We start from the raw sequence: 21,630 nt of genomic DNA on the forward strand, positions 1-21,630 counted from the left end.
GTCACACACACAAGCCATAGGGCCTCGCAGGCAGGGAGACGGCTCCCGGACCGGAGGGAGGCAGAGCCGCGGAGAGCGGCCGGGAGGAGGGGGCGAGGCAGCCGTGGAGGGGGGGAGCCTTCGGTCCCGCTCCCGCGTCCGGGGGCCCCGCGCGCACACCGGCCCAGAGACACCCTCGCAGACACTCGTAGGCGCGCACGCGCACCCTCTCCCCTCCCCCCTCCGCCTTCCCTCCCGCCGCCTCCCGGCCGGACGATGGATCCCTGCAGATCCCGGGGCTGAGAGCACCGCGCACCGCGCCGAGCCCGGGCGGACCGAGCCGAGGCTGGCGAGCGAGCGAGCGCGCGCGGGCGAGCGGACGGAGCCGAGCCGAGCCGGGCCGGGCGGGCCGCTCCCTGCAGGGCTCTGCGCGGCGTGCCGCGGCAGCCGCGGGCTCCCGGTCCGGGCCATGAGCCCCTCCGCGGCTCGGCGCTGAGCCCGCGTCCGGCCCCGCGCCCCAGGACCCGCCGCCGCTTGCCGGGTTCCCGAAGCCCCCTCAGGTGGGTCTCCGATACCCCCGCCTTTGGCTGCGGGACTCCCCAGCGCCCCGAAGCCAGGACTTTCCTCCCCTCTCGCTTTCCCCAGCTGCTGGGGCGGCTCGGTGGCTGGGGAGGGGGGCGGGGGCCGAGCAGGGGATCTGGCTGCGTCGAGAAGCTGGACTGGAGGGGGGTTGCGTCCGGGGCGGGGACAGCTAGCTGTCATAGGGAACCGCGGTCCCCGCCACCATGCATCCACCTCGGGCTGCCCTCCACCCCCCACCCCCCACCCCAAACATAGACACAGCCTGCGCCGTTAAAACTGGAGACGCCCGCAGGTGAGGACTCGGGCTGGGCCCTTCCCCCCCTCCCTGAGGGGTTTTTAGCCCAGGTTTAGCCTACCCGGGTGAAAGCCCGGTCCTGGGGACATCCTTGGCCAGGAGCTCCTGACCCTGGGTTCTGTCCGTCTGGGGGAGTTTTCGTCTCCAGGATGGGGTGGACATTCCTGTCCCAGAGTGACCCCACATCTGGAGGGAACTCCTGTGCCTGCCTGTGGAAAAATATTGGGACTTCCCTCTCGCTCTCGGATGTCTACAACTGGGGTCTCCCCTGGCCTGGGAAAGCATTCTTTTGGCCTGAGCTGACCCCAGAGCCCCTGCATTTGGAGGAACCCTTTTCTAGGAGTGCGTCCCTTGGTCAGCCACCTCTGGGCTCACACACGAGGGAAGTCTCCTGCCCCAGAAGTAGTGACCTCTGGCGATGGGGATCCCGAATGGACGCCTTTGCAGGGACCTCCATGTGTACTCTTATCCCAGCATAACAGACTCTCCCCGCCCCCTTCCCCAGGATCCCCTCGGTCAGGATGGAACTGAAGGCCGAGGAGGAGGAGGCGGGCGGCGTCCAGCCGGTGAGCATCCAGGCCTTCGCTAGCAGCTCCACGCTGCACGGCCTGGCGCACATCTTCTCCTACGAGCGGCTGTCTCTGAAGCGGGCGCTCTGGGCCCTGTGCTTCCTGGGCTCGCTGGCCGTGCTGCTGTGTGTGTGCACCGAGCGGGTGCAGTACTACTTCCATTATCACCACGTCACCAAGCTCGACGAGGTGGCCGCCTCCCAGCTCACCTTCCCCGCCGTCACGCTGTGCAACCTCAACGAGTTCCGCTTCAGCCAAGTCTCCAAGAATGACCTGTACCACGCTGGGGAGCTGCTGGCCCTGCTCAACAACAGGTGGGCGGCTCCCACCTGGCTGCTCGCTGGGCTCCCGGAGTTGCATGCACCCCAGCTCCTGGGTACCCCCCTCAGGTGCTTGCCTCTCGAAACCCACCATAGAGCCCGGACCACCCTGTCTTGTCTCCCAGGCACCCCCAAACCTGCCACTCACAGCAAAGGAATCGGGGTACTGCTGAGCAACGCAATTAAGGGCACCCTATCTCTGATCGCAGCATAGTCCCAAACAGCTCTGCCCCTACCCAGCCTGAGCTGTGAGACATCAGCAGCCTCTCTGGAGTGACCTTTGCCACCTTCCGGCTAGTGTGTCTTGATCTTCTCCTCACTTGAGGGCTGGGGGCAGACCATCTTTAAAGGGTGGAGACTGTAGTATAAAAGACAGCCCCTGCCTTGATCTCTCTGCCCACCCCTCCCTTACCCATGCAGCCACTGCACATCCTAACAGCTTCTCAGACCCCATGGGGCAGGTCCTCTGGACACACCCAGCTCTCCTGTGCCTATGCCCAGGCCAGATCCCCGGGGCTGATAGCTGACCCCAGATGGATCCCTGCCACCACCTCCCCCACCAAGGTTGGGTATGGGACCCTGGAGGCCAAATGGAGGCAGGGACTGAAGGTCATGCTGATCCATTCACCGCTCACTCCTGGCCTCCAGGTATGAGATACCGGACACACAGATGGCAGATGAAAAGCAGCTGGAGATCCTGCAGGACAAGGCCAACTTCCGCAGCTTCAAGCCCAAGCCCTTCAACATGCGCGAGTTCTACGACCGCGCGGGGCACGACATTCGAGACATGCTGCTCTCCTGCCACTTCCGGGGGGAGGTCTGCAGCGCTGAAGACTTCAAGGTGGTGAGTGAGTCCCCTGGTGTGGGGCAGGAGTCAGTCCTGCCCCCTGAGGAGGAGGAGAGGATTAGGAGCCCGAGGACCTCCCATCAAGCTTGCTACTCCGGAGAGGAAGCTGTGTGTCCCTGGGGTTTGCTTCTGTCAGGAGGGGACTTGGTTCAGCACAGGGGTCCATTTGCTCTGTGTGAGGGCCTCAGCATCAGCCTCATGACCACGATGACAGGAAAGAGAGTGCTCAGTGCACAACACACAGAGGTTCACACACACACACACACACACACACACACACACACACACACACACACTCACACACACACACACAGAGCTTGGCTCGACCCCCACCCCATCACGCTTACTTTTTGGGCCACAGGTGTCAGAGTTGGACGTGGTGGTGGGTAAGCTGCAGCCTTGTTACTTGAAATGAGGTCTGAGGACCATCACCAGAGAGATTGAAAGAACTGCGGGACTGAGCCACCCCACTTCCCAGACCTACTGAATCAGAATTTGCATTTTAGCAGGTGATTTGAATTTAAGTTAGAGAAGCACCGCGAAACATGGGAAGTAAGAGAAGCTTTCTCTCACATAGCTAGACAGGTAATTCTGTGCCACCCCCTCCCACACACACATGCATACTGTCTGATTGGGTTCCCCCCTGGCCAACAAGAGCCAGTGTCTGAGGAAGGAGAGATTATTTGGGGTACACAGTGATGGCCAAACTGGAGGCTCCCTTTGCTGCTGCTGCTGCTGCTGCTGCTTCTTCTTCTTCTTCTTCTTCTTCTTCTTCTTCTTCTTTTTCATCTCTTTGCTTCTTAAAATGGAGATGCCCCTCAGTCAGTTAAGCATCTGCCTTCGGCTCAGGTCATGATCCCAGGGTCCTGGGATCGAGCCCGCATCTCACTCTTGGGCTCCCTGCTCTGCGGGGTGCCGGCTTCTCCCTCTCCTTCTGCCTGCTACTCCCCCTGCTTGTATGTGCCCGAGCTCTCTCTCTCTCCGTCAAATAAATAAAATATTAAAAAAAAAAAAGAATGGAGCTGCCCCACAGACCCACCCACCACTCCCCACAGATGGGGCTGCCTCAAAGCCAGCATCCCGGGGAGGGTTAGGGGAACTGACTTGTATCTCATGTGCCAGGTGATCCTGGGCAAGTCATACAGGCTCCCAAGAGGTTACAACCAGACAGAGGCTGGAAAGGGACCAAAGGACCTGAAGCCAGATGTGAAAAATAACACCAGATGAGAGACTGATGCTTGTAACTCTTCAGAATGCTTTGTAGGCTCTTCTTCAATCCCCTGGATAAATAGCCATATTATCTCTATTTTACAGATGCACAAACTGAGACACAGGGAGGTGGAATGAGTTGCCTGAGCTCAAGTAGCTGGTTAGTGACAGGTTCAGGATTAGAACTCATGTCTTGTAAAGATCCAACCTAGTGTGCTCTTTTTGTTACTGTTGCTGACCCTGCAGTCCTCGTGTTCACTTCCAATTCTGGTGATTGCTCTTTGAAAACCCAGTCTCCCCTAGGATCCCCTAGCTATCCATGCCCGCCCCTAATTCTCTGCTCTCAGAGACTCCCTTTTCTCCCTGCTCATTTTCTCCCCTGCTTGCTTGCTTCCTCCTAGCATTATGGGAGCATGAGCCGCATTTGTTTGTGTAGAAATGTTGGAGCCGTGGTCATGCTTGTTTTTTTCCTGCTGAGGTTACACAAGAATTCCCAATCTCTTTAATCCCTGCTCTGCAGACCTGTTTCGTGGGCCTTTGTCAATCCTGCCAGACAAAGGTTACATGACCATACTCCTTGCTGAGCCAAGCTGATGGGGAGCATAGGGTGATGCATTAACCACTTCCCTCTTATCCTTTCTCAAAACAGGGAAAGTCCTGGATTCTCCAGAGCCTGAGGGTTCCCAGGCTCACCAACTATGTACCAATGAGTAGTAGAAGTTAACTGAGGGTGAAAGGCAGAGCCTTCCTCCTCTGCAGCATACCCAATACACAGCAGAAGGGAGCAGCAAGGAAGAGAAAACCCATTAGCTTGGATGGTTTGTAGTATTAGATGAAGGGCAGAATACTTGGCTCAACCTGAGAAGGTATAATGTGGGGGTACAATAGTCCATAGAAAGTGTTTAATTGAGGCTCCATTTGTCCCTCAGGTCCAGAAAGATTCCAGGTGATGATGCTAGGACATGTTAGGTTCATGAAAATGGAGATACTGAAATGTGACTGGTCCATGTTATCTGAGGGGACAATTCTAAGTAGTCAGATGGAGATACGACTGGTTCACAAAGTTCTGGAGCAATCTGAGTTCTTCCTCTTGCGTGAGGTTGGGGCGGGGGGAGATATGAGAGCTAGTAGCCTGCAGGCAGGCCCAGCACTGGCATTTCTGGGTTCTGGGTTGTCAGGGAAGACTAGGTTTTTTATGTTTTTGAGCCCATGTGAAAGACTTGACCCGGAATCTGGCTGCACCCAAGGCTCTCAGCCCCTCCTTCTACCCTCTCTCATTGACCTCCCTGTCAATGTTTCTGCGTCAGGAACTCTACCACTTCTGCCTTTATGGATGTTCCTACACAGATGGGAGTTTGGTTGTGAGTCCACGTCTGACAGCTCCGTGGGGGAAAAGAAGGGCTCCGGCACCCTCCTCCAGCTCCCTGGTACCAAGGGGTGCAGACAGGCTCCACCTTCTCTCTCTTCTCCTTTGGTCTAATAGTTAACATCTGCCTCTCCATCCTTGCCATTCTCTGCTAGGTCAAAAGGTGTGTTTCTAGCCCCTGGACAGATGTGGCACTGACTGAAAACATTTGCCTGTTGGGTCAGAGCTTAGGAGAGACCGTCTTGGCATCTTCTGCTGCTTTGAAACAGAGGTTCTAACTGGAAGTCCAAGCCCTGGCTCAAAGTTTTTGCAAAATAAAATGTGCACAGGTACATGTGAAGTCCACTGTGGGTTTCCAAGGGCCAAAATCATCCAACTTGTGAGAACCCTGCTCATGGAGGACAGTTCAGGAGGCATAGGAAGGGGCATATTCTGGTCCCTCCTCTGGCGGGGGTCTGCAGTGATGAGTGTTCCCCCTCAGATGTGCTTCTGAATCCAGCTCAACCGCAGGGGGATGGACTGGTGGTCACAGAGTGTTTGACTGGGTCCATCCCCCAGCTGTAGCTGAGTCAGCTTGGGAGAGTGGGGATAAATATGGGAAACCTGGGCTAAATCTGGGAGAAACTGGTTTCAGACTGAGGAGGCAGAGGGTCAACCTTAGTAGCTCTCTTGAACTACCAAAAAAGCAACCAACGACCCACTCTCAAGGACCCCTCTTCCCTGGCCACCTCTTTTCCTTTGAGGTAGGATGCTTGGTCGCCAGGGCAACGGGTCTGAGGCTCTGCTCTCCCACCCCACCTCAAGGCCAGTAAGGCCAAGGCAGGGCAGGGGCTCCATGGAGGGGGACCAGGGGCGCAGCTGTGTGCCCGTGTCTGGGTGGGGGCCGGAGGGAGTGAGCACAGTCGCAGCTGGTGCCAGCCTCCAGCTGCACCTTATCTGTCCCTGGCAGTGGGAGCGCCTATGTGGCTGGAATGCTGAGCAGCCCCAAGGGGAGGGGGCTGGCAGATGGCTGCCCAGTCAGCCCTATGCCATCCTCCTCCTCCAGCTGAGACCCAGAGCCTTTGCCTGGGGGAGAGAGAGCGGGGAATTAATTTCTGGACCCTGCAAGAGAAGGAAGGGGAGGGCAGAAAATGGAAATCTTGGGGGTGGGTCTGCAGTGGAGACAGTATCCTCTCTCAGGAGGGGGTGGAATTGGGGGACAAGGGATAGGGGACACGAATCCTTGAGGGGGTCCATAGGAGTCCCCCCAGGACCCTGGAGTGGAGGCAGGAATTCCCTAGAGGAGAGATGGAGTGAGGGGGGTGGGCACGGAAATCCCATGAAGGTTCTGGAGGGGGACAGGACTCTTCTGGAGCATCTACAGGGATGAGAAGCTGATAGAAGCAGTGGGTGTAGGTGGGTGATCCTGGGACCTGGAGAGGGGTGGGAGAGGCCATCTTAAAGCAAGCTGAGCCAGGGATGGCAGGTCCCAGAGAGAGCCAGGCCAGCATGAGGGCTTCCTTATCCCCGACTTAGCTCTGCCCCTTCACTGACACCCCTCACACCCACACACCCTAGCTTGCCTCGCCCGCCTCCCACCCCATAGAAGCTCAAACCAGGAGTCCCTGGAGAGGGCCCAGCCTCACTACCTGGGTCTCTTCCCTCCAGCTAGCAGCGAGTGGAGGGGCTGCTGAAGGAAAAGGCTGCCCAGACTGCTGTAGAGAGCAGGAGGGTCCTGAGGCACCCTGCCCAGGGGCAGAGGCTTGGTGGTCTTTGTGCAGGGGGGGGGGGGAGGCAGGAAGGGGAGCATGCACAGATTGCAGCGGGACAGAAGAGAGGCTGGAGTGGAGAGGTTAACCTTCCAGACTTATCCTTCCTTTCTCTCTCTCCCTCCGAAGTACCTGAGGTTGGAGGTAGGAGACTGGAGTGGAGCCAGTTGCAAGAATCCAGGGGACCCAGGTGGGGTCTCTCTCTCTCTCTCTCTCCCTTTCTGTCTCTCTCTCATACACCTATACACACCAGCATCCTTTGGATAACGTAGTTTCCTCTCTCTCACCTCCTCTCCCTCTCCTTCCTTCCTTCCTCCCCTGCCATTCTGGACTCCACCTCTCTCCCAGACTGCAGTTAGCTAAGAGGCTACTCTCAGTTAATTGATCTCCGGGCTGCTGGCTAAAGTAATAGGGAATTGATGTAAGTAACTAAATGCCTCTGGGGGCAGAGTCGGAAATGCAGGGGTGGGGAGGAGGAGTGCTTCCAAGCCTTGGGCCTTTCTCCTGCCCCAGCCTGCAGAAAACTCAAAGGTATGGTCACTGCTGCACCTGGTGTGTGTCCAAGAAGCAGGGGGGAGGCCTGCCGAGAGGTCCCACGTTTTTGCTGTGGGTGGAGGTTGCTTCTGAGCATGCTTCGACTTTGTGGAAGGCAATTTCAGTTCTGGGGGAGAGGTGGCATGATGTGGGAGAGCCGGGTTGTTGGAAACGCAAAGGTCCGCTTGGTTCCTTCCTGTGACAGAGCCCCTTCGAAGTGCCAGGCCCCGCGCTGGGCGCCAGAGTGTAGGGGCGAACAGACAGACCCGGTTCCTGCCCTCAGGGAGCTTAGAGTGAAGTGCGGTTCCCAGGGAGGCTCTGAGCTGAGGGGTGGGGATGGTAACAAAGGCAGCCGCGGGGAACAGGGAGTCACGTGCCAGGTAGCAGAGGACCCTGGACTTCTAGGTGGAGTCCTTCCAATCTCCCCAGCCCAGCTCAGCTATTCAGAAACTCCAGTTTTACAGACTGTGGGGCGTCTCCGCCGGGCTGTCCTCCCGCAGCAGGTGCGCGGCCCACCGCTGTCCAGCAGGGGTCATTGCCTGCCGTTGGCAAGGCCCCGGAGCACAAGCCTGCCAGCACTGGAAGTCTGAGGTGGCGGCTCCGGGAGCTTCTAACCTCGGGCCGAGAACCTTCCAGTCAGGACCCTTGTGTGGGGATTCTGGGAGGCAAAACTGGGAAGCAGACAGCAAGACTGAGAAGTGGTGCCTAGTTCTGGCGGAGGATGCGGCTAGACACTGGGACCCCCTGGGTTCTATTTTAGGCATAGTTCCATCTGGCTTCTAGGCACAATTTCCTGTGAGGTAAGGAGGCCCTAAATAGATGGCTAAATGATTCTTTGCCAAGGGGCAGCCCCTCCTCCCGCCTCTGGGACTCTCTGGCTAAGCCCGTCCTGGCCCATGCATGGAATGGCTGTGCGGTACGGACTTTCCCAGACACATGGATCAGACATCTTCCTCATGGAAAACTATAAAATGAGCACGAAACAGCTGTGCATTCACCTAGAGGGGAAGTTCCCTTAAGAAACTGTAAGGGGAGAGACTCTGCCACCCCAGGCTCTCCAAGGCCACTCCCGGGGGAGAGGGAGGGCAAGTGGTAGTTTTTCTGAGCTACTGTGAGTTCTTGGAAAGAAAACCCTTCCCACCCCTCTCACCCGCACCCCCTTGACATGGCTGCAGTCCCGGCGGGGAGGGGGCTGAGAGGTTGGGCCATGTAGCTTAGTGTGTGCATCTCTAATTGATGCGTTGCATCAGCCAGCCAGGCTGGGGACCTCCCTGGGGTGAGACTGCTGCAGTGGCCCTGACCATGGACAGCGGCCGACTCAGCCTTCCTGTGACACGCTCACTGCATGTGTGCCCCGAGTGTGCAGGAACGTGGATGTGGATTAGGGTGTGTAGTGGACGTGTGTGGATGTGCTTGGGGGCGTACGCAGCTCACTTAGTGCGGTTGTGGGAGGGAACCTGTGTGCAGGCAAACCTTTGGTCGCATGCAGAGCACATACCAGCAAAATTAATCATCTCTTCCAGTCGTGCTTTGCAATTTACAAATTCCCTTTACTTTAGCTCATGATCCTCCTCATTCTGGGAGGCAGGCAGGTGTTAATATCTTCACTTGAGAGATGAGGAAACTGAGGCTCAGAGATGTTGGGTGACTTGCCCGAGGTCACATAGCCGGTGAATGCCAGAGTGGGACCTTGACTTCAGATCTTCGAAGTCCAGCTTCTTTGTGTGTGACTGTAGGAGCAGGTGTGTGGAGCAGGGGGAGGAGGGTGTCCGGCCCCCAACTTGCCATGCTCTCTAAAGAAGCTGGCGGCAAGACGCAAAAGCAAGAGTGCAAAGGAGAAGGAACCCAGACTTGGGCTGGCCACACCAAAGCCTTTTGACTCCTCTGCCTTTTCACTGCACCGTTTGGCCAAACCCCAACCCTATGGATGGCCCACCACTGGCTTTCCTCAGGCGGCTCTGGGGCAGCCAGGCTCTGCCAGAGGAGGTCACACAACAGGCCAGCTTGAAATCACCTTGTGCTCATGATCAATATCCTGAAATGGGTGGGCAGTGCCCCCTGGCAACCCCCTGTTTTCCGGGTCACCTTGCTGGCCCCAGTGACTACTGCAGACTTCTCCACTCATCTCAAACAGCCACCCTTCCTGGCCCGCCTTGCGCCCTCGGCAGATGACCTTGTCTTCTGCTTCATAGAGAAGATAGAAGCCGCAGCCAAGACCTTCCCCCTTCTCGGAAGGGAGCAGTCCTCCTCTCTAGGCTGAAATCTCAACCTAATCTTTCCATCTGATCTCTTTCTACCTGTATAGGAATGTTACCCTAAAGATTCTGCCTCTCCCTTGTCTACAGTCAGTCTGTCCCTCTCCAGTGGAATCTACCTGTTGACACTGAAACATGCTTAAGATTCTCTCATCTTGAAATATATAGCTACAACGACAGCTAACATTTATTGAGCACTTACTATGCATCAGGGTTGAGGTTAACATAAAAACCAAAAACCAAAAACCAAAGGTATCTCAACTCCACAGCTCCCTCCAGCCCCTCCCCTCCATTTCCTTTCCCAGACAAAATTCTGAAAAATGATATATATATATTCCACTGTCTTCATTGTCTCATCTCAAACTCACTGTCCAATCCACTTCAGGCTGCCTTCTGCCTACCCCCAGCACTCCACCAAAACGGTTAGAGCTAAGGCCACCAGCGACCTCCATGTGGCCAGATCCTACAAACATTTTTTATTCTTAATCTCTCAACATTCAAAATGGTTGACCACCTCCTCTTTTTTAAACTGTTCTTTCCTGGGGTGCCTGCGTGGCTCAATCAAGCGTCCAACTCTCGATTTCAGCTCAGGTCATGATCTCAGGGTCATGAGATCGAGCCCTGCGTCTGGCTCCATGCTCAGCACAGAGTCTGCTTGAGATTCTCTCTCTCCCTCTCCCTCTGCCCCTACCCTCAACCCCGCTCATCGCACACTTTCTCTCTCAAAAAAGAAAAAAAAAGTGTAAAAGATTTCCAACACCCCAGAAAGTTCCTTTGGGCCCCTTCCTGGTCAATACTACCCCACAAGAGTTAACCATTATTCTGACTTCTGTCAGTACAGATAAGTTCCACCTGTTTTGAAGTTCCTAGAGTACAGTATCCTCCATAAAGTATGCACACTTTTGTGCCTGTCTTCTTTTGCTTAGGATTTTGTCTCTGAGATTGTCTCATTTTGTGTGGCAGTAGTTAGCGCTTTGTCAATGCTGTGTAGTATCTCATTATATAAATAAACCAAAATGTATTTGTCCATTCTACTCTTGCTAGACGTTTGGGTTGTTACTAGTTTTTTGGCTGTTATAAATAAAGCTACCATGAACATTCTTGCTTATGTTTTCTGGTTGTTCTATGTACTCATATTTTGGGTATATAACTAGGGGCTGTGGTTAAGTCACAGGTTGGGATTCTGTTTGGCTTTGGTGGATATTGACAAATCAAGCTCGATCTCTTTCCCTCCCTCCCTCCCTTCCTTCCTTCCTTTCGACTTTCTATCCTTGGGCCATCTTGTCTTCACTCATGACTCTAGTCAGCATCTAGACCCTGGCAGGCCAGATGTGTGCTTCTGTCTGGCTCTTTCCTCCCAGCCTCTGCGCCGGTGGCCAATCTCCCTCTTCACATATCCACTTGGATGTCCCCGAGGCTCGAAAAACCCAGCATGTGCAAAGCCAAATTTAACATCTTATCTCCCAAACTAGTCCTTTCCTTGTGTTCCTGGCCTAGTGAGCCACCCCACCATTCAGCCACTTATGCAAACTAGCAAGCATCCCTACATTCCATCTCCTTCACCTCCCTTAACAGGATCTGCCACTCTTGGCTCCTAAACATCTCCACCCTACCACCCCATTCCAAGCCGGTCCACTCCCTGTCTCACCTACACCCTGCGATGGTTTCCTGACAGGTCTTCCAGCACCTCCTCTGGCTGTTCCCAAGTTGTCTCTTCAAAACACTGCTCTGATCACTTGAAACCCTTCCATGGTGCACCTCCTATTGTCCTTGGACCAGAATCTTTGCTGTGACCTTCAAGGCCCCGGAGGGGTCTGGGTCCTGCCTGTTTATCCAGCCTGTTCTTACCCCGCTCTGGCTCTCCGGCTATATTCTCCTCCTCTGAGCTCTCCACCCAATCCACCTGGGGTCTTCAGGGCCTTTGCATGACTCTGCCCTCTGGAATATTCCCCCACCCCACCTCATACAGACGTAATTACTCCTCCTTATTCTCATTATTCTTTAGATCACAATTCAAGCATCACTTCCTCAGAGAAACCTGCTTTGATTCCCTAGGGTGGGTTAGATCCTTCTGTCACTCCCTCCCATAGAGCCAAATTATCTTTTCATAGCACTTACCATGATTTGCAATTAAATATTCACTTGTGCAATTTTTAGAAAATGGTGTCTGCCTCCCCCATTAGACAGTAAGCTCCACAAGGGCAGGATCCCAGTCCATTGTATATTCTTCATGTGTCCTCAGCACATAGACACTCAGGAAATAGTTGATGAGTAAATGAAAGAATAAAGGAGGGATTTGCAAGGGGATGATCTAATTCTAATCTCATGCCCACCACTTGCTCTCCATGAAACTTGAACAGGTCACTGTACCTCAGTTTCCTCATTTGTCAAATGGGGGTGAGGTTACTCAAACCTGCTTATTTCACTAGGTTGTATAAGGATCCCATGAGATAGCCACTGAGAAGCATGAAACATTTTACAGATGTTGGCAGCAGCGGGGCGGGGGGTGGGGAGGTGTGTTTAGAAAGAGATGTGGAGAAAGTCAGAAACCACTGAGTTGCCACACACAGTTTGAGAGCAGTACTGGGTAGGGATTGACCGGGGGAAAGCTTGCCTCCTTGGACAGAGGGTTCAGAAGTGGGTGTTGTCCTGCATGGGTGTCTGCTCGGCCACTTCTCCTGGGGCCTCTGTGTGCTTGCGGGTCTGCATGTGATGCTTGAGACTGTCCTTACCTCCCATTACTGTGAAAAGTTTGGATTGGTCTACTGGAACAAGATGAGGCGGGAGAGGATGTTAGAGGAGGGAGGAACTGCGGTTGGGGTGTGTGTGTGTGTGTGTGTTTGTTGCCCCACAAGGGAGCTGTGGGTGGTGATGTGTAGGTGTGCAGTGTGGGTTTTTGTGTTGGTGTGGGGGAAGACGGGTCCTGCCATCCTGGATGCGCTGTCCTCTGAAGCTTCTCTGTGTGTGCATGTCCTTCTGTCTAGTGAAGCCGCGTGGTGGAAGTGTCCCCTGCCTTAGTTTCTTCCCTCTGGAGGTCTAATCTGCTTCCCCTTCCAGGAAGTCTGAAGGTGGGGAACAGTGCCCTCTAGGGGGTGTGGAACACATGGGTAGCTGCAGCCTCCCCACCCCCAACCCAGGCCTAGAACTTACCTCTGAAACACAGCCTGTTGACGTGCAGAGCCCTCTGAGAGCTGAGGTCTGGTAGGGGGGAAGCAAATGCACACAGGGCCGGAAACATAAAAGGAACCCCTGAGTTCATGCAGAAGTAGCCTGAGGACAACAGCTGGAAGTGGGATGAGGGTTTATCTCTCTCCTCATCTCTGCAGTGACCTCGCTGGTTGCCCTGGGTGTTCTGGTCTTCCTTGGTTCTAGTTTCTTCACATGGTCCCTGCGTCTTGCTCTTTCATTCTCATAGTCTCTGTCCTCAAGGAGCTATTGGTTACTACTCATGCCTGAAGGGACTTGAGCAGAATTGGGCCCTTCATTCTGTTTCCTGGGTGGGTACTCACTATGCCCTGTGCAGTCAGGGAAGGCTTCTTGGAGGAGGTAACGTGTGAGCAAGGTCTTGAAAAATGAGGGAAATTCTCCAGATGGAGTCCAGGGAAGGCATGGAGCTGTGGATGAGCCTAGCGGGTCTGCAGAATGGGAGAAGGGCATGGTGGCTAGAGGCTAAACTGCTATGGAGGGGTGGGGAAGGGAGGCTGGAAGGTAAATTGCAAAGGCCTCACATAACTTTACCTGAGATGGGGGTGATTTCACCAAGAGGCACTAAGGAGTGAAGAAGGTCTCAGGGCTGGAGAACGGTCAGAATTACATACAGAATTATATAAAGTGGGGAGAAACTGTGGGGAGGCAGGGAGTTAGGGAGACCAGGTAGGCCAATGTTTAGGCAAAAGAGGTGGAGGCCAGTCTGAGGGCAATGGGGAAAGGATGGAGAGGAGCCAGATCTCAAAGGCTGCTCTTCTTTTGGGGCCTCTGTGTCCCTGGCAGCGAAGTTGAAGCCAAAGGTCCCACATCAGTCAGTTCTGCTGGAACTTGGCATCTTGCCTCCCATCCCCAACATACTCTAGGGTCCCCACATGCAAATGGAGAAGGGAAGAGGTGTAGGAGCAGGGAGGGAGAGGAGAAAAGGAGGGGAAGGGGGACTGGGGCTGTGGGATAGTTAAGGAATCGCAAGGCCCAAGTAGACTCATCTGACCCCCACTGCTTTGTCTCTGGCCCTGCAGAGGAAGGGTTAACATGCTTCCCCTCGCTCCCTCCCTCCCTTACACTCCTCCCCTCCGGTCACCTTCTAGGCCCTGGAGACTTGACTGGTGGCTCAAGTTCCTCAATCAGTGGCCCTGAGTAACCAGAGCACAGAGGGGCCAGGGACCCGGGGTCAGAGAATGGTAAACTGGGGGCAAGGGGACCCTCAGAAGGGCTAGGGCTGAGGGTTTTGCGGGGCACCCCAGGTTGGTTCCTGACACTCTCCACCTGACCTAGCAGATTGCTCTGATCTCAATTTCTTCCACCTACCAGAAAGGATTCCTCAAATTCCTCTCCTGGACCAGTGAGGGGTGGGCAAGCTGGGAGGGGGAGTGGTGATCTGCCAGGAAGCCTTTCAGCTGCAAGAGACGGGGTCCCTCCCCCCTGGTGCCAGGAACTGGCCATAACTGAGTCTGTGGTCAGTGAGAGACCTCTGCTAATGGAACCTGGGCTGCCCCCCAAGCCACAGAAGGGAAAGGTGGAGGAGGGGAGAGTGACCTAAGTGCAGCTCAGCATGGGGGAGGGTGCTGACTTGAAGCTCAGCCAGGGTCAGGGGAGGGAGGGGAGGATAAATGGGGTCAAGGACTGGCTGGAGGGAAACTGGAGGTCAAGGCAATGATTGCAGGGGAATTAAGGGTTCGGGAGGTAACAGAGTAAATTGGGGTCACGGTAGTGACTGAAAGGGAACTGGGGTCTTAGGAGTGTATTGGGAAAAGGTGGGGGTGTGGTCAATGAAATAACTGGAGCCGGGGAGATTATGAGTCAGGGGGAGTCAAGGAGGAATTAGAGGTCTGAGAGAGTACGGAGCTCCAGGGTCTCAAGGGAACGGCTGCACCAGGTGAGAATGGGGGTGAGGACCCAGAATTGGGGTAGGAAGACCGAGGGAGATGCTGAGGAGCAGATGGGAGGGTGATAGGAAGGCTTGAACGTCATGGGGGAGGGGCAGGGACTGTTGCTCCGGGCTGTGGGAGCAGAAGAATCTCCTAGGGCCCATCTCACCTGGAGCCCTGAGGCTTTTCCATGGTTTCCACTGTCTTCCACCCTCTCTGTCCCGCTGGAGCTGGTGACCGGAAAGGGGCTCTGGCCCCCCTCCTCTCCATCTGCCTCCCTTTCCCACTGCCATCCATTATTCATCAGCCCAGACGCCTGCCCTCCCCCTTCCCCCTCCCGGCTGGGCAGGCAGGTCCTCCTCTCCACGCCCCGCCCCATCTCAGCCACTCCGCCACCAAGGCCCCGGTGAGGAAGAACAGCTGGCTGGCTGGGCTGCCGGGACCTGGCTGACTCGGGCTGGGTGGCTGGCCCTGCGGGATTCTGCCCGAGATCCTATCCACTTCTCCCTTCTCCTGCCAATCCCCCAAGGGCCAGGAAGCCCCTGAAGAAGATGCCCATCCAGATCTTCTGCTCTGTGTCCTTCTCCTCTGGAGAGGAGGCCCCAGGGCCCTTGGGAGATGTTTGGGGTCCCCACCAGCGGCGGCGGCAGCAACAGTGGGACAACTCAGAATCAGAAGAGGAGGAAGAAGAGAAGGAAAAGGAGGCAGTGAGGAAGGAGCCTAGAGAGGGGGAATCGCCCATGGATTTGGTGGCCTTTGCCAACAGCTGCACCCTGCACGGCGCCAGCCACATCTTCGTGGAGGAGGGTCCGGGGCTGAGGCAGGCCCTGTGGGCAGTGGCCTTTGTCCTGGCCCTGGGCGCCTTCTTGTGCCAGGTGGGGGACCGTGTCGCCTATTACCTCAGCTACCCGCACGTGACTCTGCTGGACGAGGTGGCCACCACGGAGCTGGCCTTCCCGGCCGTCACCCTCTGCAACACCAATGCCGTGCGCCTGTCCCAGCTCAGCTACCCCGACTTGCTCTACCTGGCCCCCATGCTGGGGCTGGACGAAAGTGATGACCCTGGGGTGCCCCTTGCCCCACCGGGGCCCGAGGCCTTCTCTGGGGAGCCCTTTAACCTGCACCGCTTCTACAATCGCTCCTGCCACCGGCTGGAGGACATGCTGCTCTATTGCTCCTACTGCGGGGGGCCCTGTGGCCCTCACAACTTCTCGGCGGTGAGTGGGGGCCCATGCCTGGCACCGTCCCCCAGGGGTGTCTGCCACGGCTCACCGTGAGCGTCGCCGGCTGGGGCTGGGGCTGGTGGCCATCCTGCCCCTCCCCCACCTCACCTGCCCCCCCCCCCCCCAGTAGTGACCACAGCAGGGACTTGAGTGCATCCTCACTTGGTCTTTCAGTGCTCCTCCTACAGTGTGTGTATATGTGTGTGTGTGTGTGTGCGTGTGTGTCCGTCTGTCTGTCTGTCTGAGGGAGAATAACAGTCTTCCTCTAAATCTTCCCCTCCCCACAGCTCTAGGTGATCAAGGATCCTCTTCCCTGGGGAAGCCCTCAATGGGGAGTCAGCCTCCTGCTTGCCCTCCCACTCTGGAGTTTAGGGTCTTCCTTGCTGAGAGACCAAGTGGCACCCCATCCGCTCCCCAGTTCAGCTTCCAGTTCTGTCTGGCCTGACTCTTCTACCCCCTCCAGGTGCCAGATGCCAGACCTTCCCTTCCCACACACTACCCCGCCCCCGTCCCCCACTTCCGCCCTGGCGCAGGAGCAGGTGGGTGTCATCATATAAGTGCGTTGTGGACCAACTGCAGACAGGGATCTGGAGGTTTGGGCCACTGGGCCTCAGGCAGGCCAGGAAATAGAGGAACATGGGATAACAAAGGAGTCAACCTGGCTTCCTCTGGACCTAAGGGTAGAGCAGACACTTCTCACATAGAACCACCAGGTGGCGGCAGCAGTCCGCGGGCCCGCAGCACAGCTCAGCCCAAGCAAGGCTGGCGTTCTCCGCCACGTGGAGTCCCTCACGCCCCCAGGTGAAGGGTAGGCAGGGGTGTGTGCTTTGAGCCTGTGACAGAATGCCACAAAACCTGGTAGCGGGCTGGGGGGTTAGGAGTCGTGGGAGTTCCCTCTTTACCTCATCTGTGGACTTTGCCTTTTCTTTTCTAGATGGGGGCGGAGGTTGTTCTAGGAAGGGAGAAGGGGACTAGTACCCCCCACACCACCGACCGCTCTGGTCTGGCCTGACACTGTCTCTGTCTTTCTCTGGGCTATGTCTGTCCTTACCTTCTGACTCACTTCGTGAACTCTGTCACCATCAGGCTGTAGGAAAAGCACACTCACCCCATTTGTGAGAACCTGGAAACATTCTGAGAAACTGTGGGGAGAGGGCCGTAAAGAATTGGTTCGCTCTTCCCTCTGTGGCTGTCATCAGAGCTGCGATAAGGGCTGCTCCGAGGCCTGGAGTGGGAAGACTGCCCCCAGGGCAGAGAGCTCCTCTGAGGCCCTCTTAGTTCTGCACAAGCATTGCCAAGCATGCCTTGCCCTGGAGGCTCAGTACCAAATCCAGTACCAAAGCTGGGGCTTGGGTGAGCATGGTCCTTGCGATGGCAACTGGGTCTGCTCTCAGGTTCTGGTGATGACAGGACAATGATGGACACAAGGGGCTAATGGCTGGAGAAAATGAAAATGCTTAGCTTGGTTTGGGGGAAGGACCTTGGGGAGAGCAGAATTTCAGATGCCTGGGGCAAAATCCAGGAGAAGAGAAGATCTATCTCAGAAGGCCCTGGGCGCTTGGGCCTGAAGAGAAGGTCCCAAGGGGGGACCGGGAGAATGGCAGTGATGGGATCCTGGCGATGGAGGTGTGTATGTCAGGGTCCCAGCAGGAAGAAGACTGCCACTCAGATAGTTTAATTGAAAAGACTCGAACAAGGGGACTGTTTATAGAGCTGTGGGCAGAGTGAAGGAAACTCTGCCTGAAGGGGCCTGAAGCACCTGGTGATAGTGGGAAATTGTCACCAACAGGCTAAAGGGGCACAGGGGAACGGCAGTGCTTTGCAGGGAGCCCTCCTGGCAGGATCTATAGTCTCAGAGGATCGAAACCACTGCCAGAGCATTCTCAGAGGGGTGAGGGGTGGGGAAGGATGCACACCCTGATCGAGAGCTCCCTCCTGCCCTCTGATCCCTCACTGATAGCTCGCGTTGGCCAACCCAACCCGAAGCCTGTCCAAGTGGCAGAAGAACACGGGCAGTGCACCCCACAGGGATCAGCTTTCCTGGGGCCCATATCAGGGCAAAGAATGGCAGAGAATGAGCAGGAGGGAGGACAAATGGAGAATGCGCTGCACAGAAGGGATGGTTCCTGAAGCGTGTTGAGATTCCAGCAGCGGAGGGCTCTGGGGACAGCCCTTGGTAAGTAGGGGGTGCTGGCAGGACTCTCAGGCTCTCCACTCTGCCCTTGCCAGGTCTTCACACGGTATGGCAAATGCTACACATTCAACTCGGGCCGAGATGGGCGTCCACGGCTGAAGACCATGAAGGGTGGGACTGGCAATGGGCTGGAGATCATGCTGGACATCCAGCAGGACGAGTACCTGCCTGTATGGGGAGAGACTGGTATGTCACTTCTCTCAGGGGCCCCTTCCCATGGCCCTAGCCATCAGCCTCCACCAAGGGACTCCTGAGATCCACTGTGGGACCTGAGGCAGGACTCAGGCTCTCCTCCCTTCCTCCCAGCATCTTGCCATCTCCATCTCCGACTCTACCTGACTGCCACCCTCACAGTTCTCTAGCTGCCCCTTCCTGGCTCAGTTACTCTCCAAGGTAACCAGCCATCCCTTTCCACCAGTGGCCGCCACTCGCTCTATAAATAACTCCCTCTCTTCTTGGGCTGCCTGCCGTCAGTCTGGTCTCAGGGGACCTTGGGGTTGAGAGAGCTAGGGAGAAGGGAGATGAGGAGGGAGAGAAATAGTGTCTGGGAAAGAATTTGAAACACCAAGATGCACAGCCGAAGCCAGGTAAGAAAAGTATGTAGGATACAAGGTTCATCAGGGCAGCATGGAGCTAGTGAACCCGGAAGGAGGCTGGGGATGGGCTAGGGCCCCTATAGATTAACCCCTCCCCCAGTGTCCCAGTGTGCACTGTGCTTATCCCTAGGAGAGGTAGCATGGCCCCAGCTCTGAAGGAGGTTAGGGAGTCAGAAGCCCTCTCAATCCACCCCCTGCCCCTCATTCCCATAGATGAGACGTCCTTCGAAGCGGGCATCAAAGTGCAGATCCACAGTCAGGATGAACCTCCCTTCATCGACCAGCTGGGCTTTGGTGTGGCCCCGGGGTTCCAGACCTTTGTGTCCTGCCAGGAGCAGCGGGTGAGAGGGCCACAGGAGGCTGGTCCCAGGGTGGGGTGTTGAGGGATCGAGATGGAGTGGTGGGTAATCAATACAGGAGGGACGGGTGAGCTAGGGCCTGGGTACCGATCTGATGAGTGAGCAGCATGAATGAACAGGAATGCTCTGTAAACTGTGAGACCCTCAGAGTCTGCCAAGGGACAGGGAGCAGGACTCCCGAGCTCTGCGTCTTGTCAGAGAAGTCCATCAAGGTGACTCGGGGAGAAGTCCCCACACCCCCCAGCTCCCCGGCTCTCCCAGCAGCTCATCTACCTGCCCCCGCCCTGGGGCACCTGCAAAGCTGTTACCATGGACTCGGATTTCTTCGACTCCTACAGCATTACTGCCTGCCGCATCGACTGTGAGACACGCTACCTGGTGGAGAACTGTAACTGTCGTATGGTGCACATGCCAGGTCAGGCCCCAAAGCTCCAGACACGATCTTGGGGCCCCTCAGCCTGCACTGCACTGCCCCTCATCAGCTCCCCACGCATATCAACCTCCTGCCAACACAGAAGCAAGATTAAATGCCTTCTCCCCAGCCCAGTTCTAACCCCATTCCATACCCCTAAAGCTCTTGTCCCTCTCACCTCAATTCCTGCCTGTACCCACAGAAACGTGCGGGAAGGGGTCTAGGAGGGATGGACTGTGGGGTGGGTCACCTGCAGAACACGCTGGGGGCTAGCTAGTCCTGCCCTCCAGCCCACTCCCATCTTCCAGTTTCTAGGCTCTTGGTACCACCATCATCACAAGACCCTTTAATCTCCATCCTGCACCACTGTCTTTTCTCCTCTGTTAGGGGATGCCCCATACTGCACTCCAGAACAGTACAAGGAGTGTGCGGATCCTGCTCTGGGTGAGCACCCCTGCCTTGGGGCAGTCTGGGGGAAGGAAGGAGCCACATGCATAGGGGTTTCAGACCAAGTTCCCAGAAGCTTCAAGTAACTCCTGGATCAGGCTTCACTTGAACTCTCCTGTGTCTGACTTTAGCAAAGCTGGGAATAGCATCTCTAAAGGCCCCTCTGAAAAATGAGCAGGAGTACCTGGGAGGGGCCCTCTCTCATCAGCATCTCAGCTGCTTGACCCCCGAGGGCCCTGAGGCAATGAGATATAGGATTGAGAAATACCCATGGGGAGCACAAGGTGGGCATAGGGCAGGCACAGGGCTGAGGTGAAGGACAGGTCAGAAAAAGAGAAAGGGGCCCAGGTTTCCTTTGGACAGGGCCAGAATGTTCATGTTAGGAAGGTGCTGGCTGAAGGGCACCACTCAGCTAGTGCCTCTCGCCTGGTCGAGCACAGACTTCCTGGTGGAGAAGGACCAGGAGTACTGTGTGTGTGAAATGCCCTGCAACCTAACCCGCTATGGCAAGGAGCTGTCCATGGTCAAGATCCCCAGCAAAGCATCAGCCAAGTACCTGGCCAAGAAGTTCAACAAGTCTGAGCAGTACATAGGGTAAGGGCTCTGACTGTGCAGGGCAGGGCCCTTGGGCTGGGACCGTAAAGGGTATGAGGGGGCTTTGAGGGGCCGGCAGACAGGAGGAGTTGGAGATGACAAGGGGAAGACAACCAAAGAGTCTGGGGTGGGCATGGAGGGCAGATCAAGTTGGAACAAGCAAAGGAAGCACCTCTCTTTGGTGCTTCATTCTGTATCTTCATCTTCACTGCTGTAACTGGGGTCACTCCACGCCTGCCAGTGTGCAGAGCGTCTTTTCGTTTTTGCCATCACATTTGATCCTCACGACAATTCTACAAGACAGGTACCGCCATCAACATCTCATTTTATGGATGCAGAGTCAGATTCAGAGAGGGTAACTTGCTAAGGTCATCTAGCCAGTGAGGGACAGAGATGTGACCTGAACCTAGGTCTCCTCCCCCAACCCCTTTGCAGGGAGAACATCCTGGTGCTGGACATTTTCTTTGAAGTCCTCAACTATGAGACTATTGAGCAGAAGAAGGCCTATGAAATTGCAGGGCTCCTGGGTGAGCTGCTCACGGCACTGTCCCCTTCCCATGCCATGGGCATGGTGCGACACCCTACCACCCAAAGCAGGCTGCCCACCTCTGTCCCACACGTTCCTTCCTCCCCTGCCATCCTCCCCCACCGCCCCGCCACCCAGGGCCTTTCCCCAAACACTGTTGTCTTGGTATGTAGTGGGAGGAGGGGGCTGAACCTTCTCTTAGGGCAAAGTGGAAGAGACAGGCCTGTGGGCATGAATGGGGGACTATTTCATAAGCCTTTGAAAATTTACCCAGAGAATGAATGTTGGGGTATTTTATGTTTTCTGAATAATATCTGTTCGCTTTAGGAAAGTAGAAAAATGCAGAAAAACATAGAGAAGAAAGTAAGAACCCCACCAGAACTGCTTTGTGCTCCTTCCGTACAAAGGCTGTCGATCTTTTTGCAAATACGACTTGCCTGCCCCTGTCCCAGTGAGCTCTGCTGCTTCCAGGTGTCCTGACACCACTGACCTCCCCGTGC

The 21,630-nt window shown here is 55.8% G+C and overlaps 1 protein-coding gene across 1 annotated transcript in view; it reads left to right on the top strand.

Moving 5' to 3' along the window:
- Nucleotides 1–455: 455 nt before the first annotated feature.
- Nucleotides 456–21,630, top strand: part of ASIC1 (acid sensing ion channel subunit 1) — a 23,515-nt gene continuing 2,340 nt past the window's right edge. Inside the window, exons 1-9 of the mRNA XM_081818961.1 lie at nucleotides 456–539; nucleotides 1,362–1,739; nucleotides 2,394–2,589; nucleotides 18,232–18,382; nucleotides 19,006–19,133; nucleotides 19,416–19,566; nucleotides 19,951–20,007; nucleotides 20,451–20,604; nucleotides 21,040–21,175. Coding sequence (XP_081675087.1) covers nucleotides 1,378–1,739; nucleotides 2,394–2,589; nucleotides 18,232–18,382; nucleotides 19,006–19,133; nucleotides 19,416–19,566; nucleotides 19,951–20,007; nucleotides 20,451–20,604; nucleotides 21,040–21,175 — 1,335 coding nt within the window. The 5' untranslated portion in view covers nucleotides 456–539; nucleotides 1,362–1,377. The remainder of the gene's footprint in view (nucleotides 540–1,361; nucleotides 1,740–2,393; nucleotides 2,590–18,231; nucleotides 18,383–19,005; nucleotides 19,134–19,415; nucleotides 19,567–19,950; nucleotides 20,008–20,450; nucleotides 20,605–21,039; nucleotides 21,176–21,630) is intronic.

This window comes from Leptonychotes weddellii, chromosome 5 (genome assembly GCF_054177405.1).
Source record: "Leptonychotes weddellii isolate Sample4059 chromosome 5, ASM5417740v2, whole genome shotgun sequence".
NCBI lineage: Eukaryota > Metazoa > Chordata > Mammalia > Carnivora > Phocidae > Leptonychotes > Leptonychotes weddellii.